The 7,889-nt window shown below is 43.1% G+C and overlaps 1 protein-coding gene across 2 annotated transcripts; it reads left to right on the forward strand.

The window, feature by feature from the left end:
* Positions 1 to 479: 479 nt before the first annotated feature.
* Positions 480 to 6,762, forward strand: taf1a (TATA box binding protein (TBP)-associated factor, RNA polymerase I, A). 2 transcript variants are annotated; one of them, XM_014204674.3, is made up of 10 exons: positions 480 to 788; positions 2,395 to 2,558; positions 2,653 to 2,766; positions 2,967 to 3,165; positions 3,385 to 3,506; positions 3,769 to 3,927; positions 4,486 to 4,552; positions 4,767 to 4,911; positions 5,087 to 5,244; positions 5,490 to 6,762. In XM_014204674.3, exons 1-10 carry the CDS (start codon positions 653 to 655, stop codon positions 5,627 to 5,629), a joined length of 1,404 nt encoding a protein of 467 aa, XP_014060149.3. In that variant the 5' UTR covers positions 480 to 652; the 3' UTR covers positions 5,630 to 6,762. The 2 variants fall into 2 exon arrangements, with proteins under 2 accessions (XP_014060149.3, XP_014060150.3); XM_014204675.3 differs by having other exon boundaries at positions 4,788 to 4,911.
* Positions 6,763 to 7,889: the final 1,127 nt, after the last annotated feature.

A 7,889-nucleotide genomic window follows, 5' to 3' on the forward strand; every position in this document is an offset into this window, starting at 1 on the left:
TTAAGTGTTTCTATAATCCAGTAAGGAAAAAATTAATGGTGGAAAAACGATTGGAACCATTTCCTTGTTTGACCGCAAGGTTTTATGGGTATTATGACTCATACTGTGGTACTCTATAGTGTATTGTATTGGGGGCTATGGACTGGGTGGAGTAGAAAGTGTTGCCATAGACCTCAGTCCCCCATAAAATAACACCATATATAGATTCTACAGACCCTAGTGAGTAATCCCAACCCCACTTTTACTTTAGAATAGTTTTCTCCCTATAAACCAATATGTATTTCATATACAGTGTATTGCATTGGAGGCATTTATTTGACCTTGGAACATGTGTTGAAGCCCAAATTGAATGCAAATATTACTTAAATATGAACAAATATGAATCATTGTTAATGTTAAGACAATTATTTTTGTCATGAATAAATACAGGTTAATGCCACTTTTCTACTATTACGTGGAGCGACTTTTATTTTAAAAAACGACTTCCGTGACCCGGAAGTACTTTTTTGGTGTCGCTGATAAGATGCTGGTATCGTGCATGGTGTTTGGCGCAAATTCACACTTTTTGCTAAATAACCTACATCTACCTATATATGTTGTGGCCTTTCACATGATTGTTAACGAAAATAGGCCGAACTTTGAACGGTGAGTCATGGATGATCTGGAGTCAGAACCCAGGGTGCCTGGAGAAGAACAGGGCGAAAATGAGTCTTCAGATGACGATGAATCAATCAACAGAAAACGAATCAAGAAACAAAACCTTCCCCTGGCGCCTCCTTTATTTAAAGGTAATTTATAAAATACAGCGTGTAGAAGAATAGCGAGTTCAAGCTAGGGGCGGCAGGGTAGCCTAGTGGTTAGAGCGTTGGACTAGTAATCAAAAGGTCCCCGAGCTGACGAGGTACAAATCTGTCGTTCTGCCCCTGAACAAGGCAGTTAACCCACTGTTCCTAGGCCGTCATTGAAAATAAGAATTTGTTCTTAACTGACTTGCCTTTAAAGAAAAAAAAAAGCTGCTGTTTACTGACTGATGCTACATACACTATATATACACAAAAGTATGTGGACATTCCTTCAAATTAGTAGATGCGGCCTTTTCAGCCACACCTGTTGCTGACAGGTGTATAAAATCGAGTACACAGTCATGCAATCTCCATAGACAACCATTGGCAGTAGAATGGCCTTACTGAAGAACTCAGTGACTCAACAGGGCACCATCATAGGATGCCACCTTTCCAACAAGTCAGTTTGTCAAGTTTCTGCCCTGGTCAACTGTAAGTGCTGTTATTGTGAAGTGGAAACGTCTTGGAGCAACAACGGCTCAGCTGCGAAGTGGTAGGCCACAAGCTCACAGACAACTGCTGAGTGCTGAAGCGCATAGCTCGTAGAAATCATCCTCAGTTGCAACACTCACTGCTGAGTTCCAAACGGCCTCTGAAAGCAGCTTCAGCACAATAACTGTTTGTCGGGAGCTTCATAAAATGGGTTTCCATGGCTGAGCAGCCACACACAAGCCTATGATCCCCATGCGTGGTGCCAAGCGTCGGCTGGAGTAGTGTAAAGCTTGCTGTCATTGAACTCTGGAGCAGTGGAAACGCATTCTCTGGAGTGATGAATCACGCTTTAACCATCTAGCAGTCCGACGGACGAATCTGGGTTTGGCGAATGCCAGGAGAACACTACCTGCCCGACTGCATAGTGCCAACTGTAAAGTGGAGAGAAATCATAGCGCTTGTATGTTTTGTTTATTCCATGTATAACTCTGTGTTGTTGTATGTGTCAAATTGCTATGCTTTATCTTGGCCAGTTGCAAATGAGAACTTGTTCTCAGCTAGCCTACTTGGTTAAATAAAGGTGAAAGAATGTAACAAAAAAAAACAGCATACAATGACATTCTAGACGATTCTGTGCTTCCAACTTTGTGGCAACAGTTTTTGGGGGAAGGCTCTTTCCTGTTTCAGCATGACAATGCCCCTGTGCACAAAGTCCATACAGAAATGGTTTGTCGAGATCGATGTGGACGAACTTGACTGGCTAGTACAGAGCCCTGACCTCAACTCCATCGGGATGAATTGGAACGCCGACTGCCAGCCAGGCCTAATCGCCCAACATCAGTACCCGACCACACGAATGCTCTTGTGGCTGAATGGAAGCAAGTCCCCGCAGCAATGTTCCAACATCAAGTGGAAATCCTTCCCAGAAGAGTGGAGGCTATTATGTCAGCAATTGGGAGTACAACTCCATATTAATGCCCATGATTTTGGAATGAGATGTTTGACGAGCAGGTGTCCACATACCTTTAGTCATGTAGTGTATGTTAATGCCCGATTTATCGTTTTCATCTATACATAAGATGCTCTTATTAACCAGTAGCTATGTCTGTTGTTTCATTAGAGACTACCTGTGAGACTGGCTTTCACAAGACCACAAGGAACTGCCTCCAGCACATCAGGGAGGACTTGCTGCACCATAGATGGCAGGATGCCGCGGATTACATGGCCAGTTACTCACAGACACTGGAGGATACCACTGCAAACATGCCACAACTCTACGCTGAGGTAGGTACATTTTTGCACTGACTCTCACAAAGGGTAGCTATCCTCCAGTGTCTGTATAAATGCTAAGTTTGATTTCTTCAACTTTGTCTATCAGATAATTTGGAGGATAGGCACAGAGATACTACACCACCATCCCGACTCGAAGCTGGAAGACTACAACAGTTTCTATGAGCGAGTGAAACACTCAGGAGTAAAGAATTACCTGAAGGTATGTTCCTTAATTGACCTCTTGATCTCTACACTATCAGCCCAACTAAAGGACCCTAAGTCAATAGGTTAAAAAAAGTAAATATAGGACAGTCAACATGTCTATACTTTTGAACTTTGAACAATGTGTTTGCAATGGAAATGAACAATGTGTTTGCAATGGAATGCCAATGTGAATTGAGGAATTGGTTTGTCCTGAAGGTCTGTCTGGAGCACTCGTTCCATCTCCTGGTCAATGGGCAGTTTGAGGATGCCAAGCGTCAGCTGTCCATCGCTGAGAGCTGGAGGTATGGCAAGCTGTCTGCCGGTCAGTCCCAGAGGATTAGGCTGATCCAGGCCTATAGTGGCTTCCTGGATTATTTCATCTGGTGTGACAAGAAAGCCACTGCATCCAGCACAGGTAAGAGGACACCTGGCAACCCCCAAGTGTCCATTATTCATTGGTTTCAATGACATTGGGAAAGTAGAAATCCTTATGTTACGTCACCACCTACTGGCCAGATAATGTAACTGCGCCTTTAGGGACAATTCCAATACATTTCAAAAAGCATGGCCAAATAAAAGGTAACCATAACCTGTGGTTGTGCTTTGGCTTAACATGGACTTTGACATATTTTAGATGAGTATGATGCAGCTGTCAACCAAGAAATGCATAGCTACTTCCGACAATCTTCTGTGAACCTGAAGGAGATCATGAAGCTTCCTGGCGTCTGGGATCCTTTTGTTCTGAGTTACATTGATGTAAGTACTGCTTCGTGTTCAGTAGGCATGAAACGAGAACAATTTCCAAACCGAACGGTAAAATACTACCTGAATTTGTCCAGTAAAAATACTTGTTTTCATTTTTCCGTTTCAAAACGATGTGCTACAATTTGCCCTACTAAACATGGCCCCTGGCATCCCCTTTTTCCATCATTGTATTACTTTTCCATCATTGAACTACTTTCCCTTATCAGACTATCTATGATGATCTAATGTTTTGACTTGCGTGTGCCAATGGCAGATGCTGGAATTCTACAACGATCACGAGGGAGCTGTGAAGGTTCTAAATGACTATGCCTATGACAAGAGTTTCCCCCCCAACCCCAATGCCCATGTCTACCTATACCGGTACATGAAGAAACAGAACCACCCACTGAAGAAACTTCTCAAAGTGCTGAAGGTAGTACTGAGGCCATTGCTGTTCTTAACAGGGGAATCTAGCTGAAATGTTGGGCACTATTATCATTATTAAAGGCCCAGTGCAGTAAAAGATTTTCCTGTGTTTTATATACATTTCCACAGGTTTGAATAATACTGTGACATGTATAACGTCCTGTAAGTGTATGAGTTGTTTGAAGAGACTGCCTGAAATGTCCGCCTGTTTTGGTGGGGTGGCGTTTTGGTCTGCCTGGTGACATCACCAGGTGGTAAATTAGTTAGTAGACCAATAAGAAAGAGTTCCAAACATCTCTGCCAATAACAGCTAGTTTTCGGATTTCCCCTCCCCACAAAGACCACTCCCAGACAGTACTAGCAAAATTCTTGCTTGAGAAATGTTTCTTTGCTAAGAAGAAATTTGTTTCTTTTTGACCATTTTCAATTTAAAACAATCACAGTAAGGTACTTGATTGTTACCCAGAAATCTCTAGGCTACAGTTAGTCCTGCACTCTGCCTCTCAATAGCCTACTGGTACTGTACTGTTTAATGAGTCCATGTTTTTTATTACATTTGCCTTAGATCCTGCATACATTGGTCCCAAGTCATGAGTTGATGCCTGAATACTGTTCTCTTCTGGTACAGTCGGGTATGTGAATATAGAATAATAACAATATATTGATTTTGAGTGTCTTAAAGGGACAATGGGGTGTAAAATGAGGGAAAACAAGACATTTTAAAGTCTATTTTGATGTTTTAGTCATTTTTCAATGTTGTCGTGTGTGTTTGTCCTTTCGGTGGCTTTTATGCATTAAGATTAATGTGTTTGGTGGATGTGCTCTTCACATTGATGTTGGTCCTAGTAAAGGATGAGTTTTTTCCAGAGAAAGAGGGTGATCTTCAGAAGGCTCTAGGTGTGGTTCTGGATCTCCTGGACTACTCCAGTTGGAGGAGCAACTTGGCTGTCTGGAACCATTTGATGAACATCATCAAGAGACTGAGGATGAAGTAAGGATGGCTGCATGAATCCACACTACTCTCTCAAAAGGAGTACATTGAAAATGCACTCCCTTTGAAGAAATTAAATTTCGCATACATTGCTTGTCTCTTCTCATGGCGAATTGGCAAATCCTTATGTCATGCTTAATTTGTGCCAATTCCACGGATTTATATTTTCCTTTAGAAAGCAATGGCTGAAGATTTTTGCTGAAGAGATGGGTTACAGAAAGGACTGGTGGCTAGCAATACACTTCTCAACATTCCAGGCCAGGAAAGATTCGGCAGAGAATAGAGAGCTACTGGAAGTGAAGAGCTTTGTGGTTGGAGCCTTTTGTCCTCGCTGTAAGTAAAGCTACACAGTAACACCTTTTATTTTCTTGAGTATTACTTTCTTTCAGTTGTGAGATTAAGTATTTATCAGTATTTGCAGCCTTGGCACTATGTGGCAAAATATACAATTAGTTTAAGAATACATGTTTACTTCCTTGAACCACCATGCTTGGCTGTCCTTACCTCTAGTTTTTCCTGGTTCTGATAGTGGAAAAGTGGCAGTATGACATCTTACCCATTGTTGTCTCTTTTGCCAGATACCTCCATGTACTGCGGTGTTGGTAAGGCAGTCCGAAAAGGAGTAACTTCTGAGGTTCAAAAGGCTAAGAGGAATCCTAAACAGCTAAGAAATATAAGAAGGCTCAGAAGAGAAAGTGGACAGCAAAGCCAAGACTGACCTTGAGGAAGCTCCTGGAATGCCACTTGTTCCAACTACATAATTTTTCTTGTCTAGAATGTTCTTGGTTATCTGCATACAGTAGTTGCAGCCACGATGACCATTCCCCCCTTCAAGAGGCAGGCCTCTCTCATTGCACTGCAATGAATTACGTGTCAAGTTCTGTGATTGTCCACCAGGGAGCACTCAAGCTATGGCTACGTTTTTGAGTTGCTCTGCATGCTGCTGCTCCATTGTTTTTAAAAGAAGCTGAGGCAGAAATTGAAGCATGGTGGTAGTTGGTAGGGAATAGGGAGGTTGGGTGTGCTGCAGTATTAAGTCTAGGCGGTAATAAGCTCTGAGGCAGGTGTGGCCTCAACTGAACTTCCGCTGATTCATGGAGAACCCAGCTGCATTTAGGTGGAGGCGACGTGTTGGAATTGCTAAAACATTTAGCGACGCCAAAGAATAGCATCATGGCAACAGACGCAAAGGGTAGTGCAGCGATACAGAGGGGGACTTTTCTTTTTTTTTTTGTAAACTGCTGTTGCGATTCTTCAGTCACGTTCACGTGGCACGACAGACACCCTCGATAAAACCTTCGCTCTGGAGTCCTGTCTCTGTGTGATGACATCACATGAGTGATATCCCTGGTTGGAAGCAGCCTTGGGTCCCTGAGGTAAAATAGAGGGAGGGAGAGCACACACCCTTGGCTCCTTTCACACCTATCCATCACACACACACAGGTGGAACGCAAATCTGATTACTTTACACCCCTCCAGCCTCTTGATGCAGGATAACAGAGCTCAATTTCACAGGCCAAGGGTTTGCAAGCTGCCAGGGAACAGTGGGCCTAGCTTCATCATGGTTAAGTACTACATCACATACTCATGTTTGTTATCAGAACCTGTGATGAAGCCTTTGGTTCCTGAACAACTAACTGTGGTTTATGGCCAGTACTATGCAAAGTCAGGAAGTTACATGATCAAATACTCTGTACTGTGAAGTGAATGACTTGATTGTTTCAATTTGTGCTGTTGTACCTGATTCATTTTTGTAGTCTCTGTGCTATGGTCAATGTGGCTGCTATATTTTGTACCATTTTGTTACTGATTAAACACTGTTGTTTGGGTGGCTGAGTAGCTCTAAATGAATGAAGTTGTTTGTGATGAATTAATCTGTAAAGCCTAAGTGTTTTTGTTTCACCCATGGCACTTTAGTTTGATTTATATTAGTTTGTTTTCAATGTAATGTGTGAGTGATTCAATATTTACACTCTGGGTAAAGCAATATTTGTGTCCTGAATGAATCGTAATTCACACCTAGGGAATATACAGTCATTCATTTCAGTGAGCTCACATGGCTAGAGGAATTTGTGTGTGTGAATTGCAAGTGTTACATAACGATTTTTATTTATTTTTTTAACCCCTTTTTCTTCCCAATTGGTAGTTAGTCTTGTCCCATCGCTGCAACTCCCTACGGGCATGGGAGAGGCGAAGATCGAGAGCTGTGCTTGCTCTGAAACACAACCCAGCCAAGCCGCACTGCTTCTTGACACAATGCCCGCTTAACCTGGAAGCCAGCCCCACCAATGTGTTGGAGGAAACACCGTACACCTGGCGACCGTGTCAGAGTGCATTGCGCCCGGCCCGCCACAGGAGTCGCTAGTGCGCGATGGGACAAGGACATCCCCTAACCCGGACGACGCTGGGCCAATTGTGCGCTGCCCCATGGGTCTCCCAGTCGTGGCCGGCTGCGACAGAGCCTGGACTCAAACCAGGATCTCTATTGGCACAGCTAGCACTGCGATGCAGTGCCTTAGACCACTGTGCCACTCAGGAGGCCTTAACTATTATTTTTCTAATCTTGTATCTCAATGTCCATGGGCAAAGTCTTAAAGTAGTGACATGAGTCAAATCAAATGTTTTTTTCTTTGAGGTATTATGTTCAGGCATTCATCAGTCTTGTCCTATTTTCCTTTATGTCAGTTTCTCTCTCCTTATTTTCTGCCCTTTTTCTCTAAAAGTGTCCTAGTTGAACTCCTCATGCATAAATGCAAGTTTCACACATCTGCCATCATTCTGTATTTGCAGGGCAACATTGGCTCTAAAAGCATCTGCCTCGTAACACTACTAGAGCTTAGGTAACAGAACCCAGGGCTTGGAGATGGGAAAGTGCATGGGTTTGAGTTGGGGTCACTTCGCTTTCTTCCACGCCACCCCCACACGTCCAGAGAGTGGACCCAGCTGAGGTCACAAATTCTGGGGCTTCTTTTCTGTCT

The sequence above is a fragment of the Salmo salar genome, chromosome 06 (assembly GCF_965601325.2).
Source record: "Salmo salar chromosome 06, fSalSal1, whole genome shotgun sequence".
Taxonomy (NCBI): domain Eukaryota; kingdom Metazoa; phylum Chordata; class Actinopteri; order Salmoniformes; family Salmonidae; genus Salmo; species Salmo salar.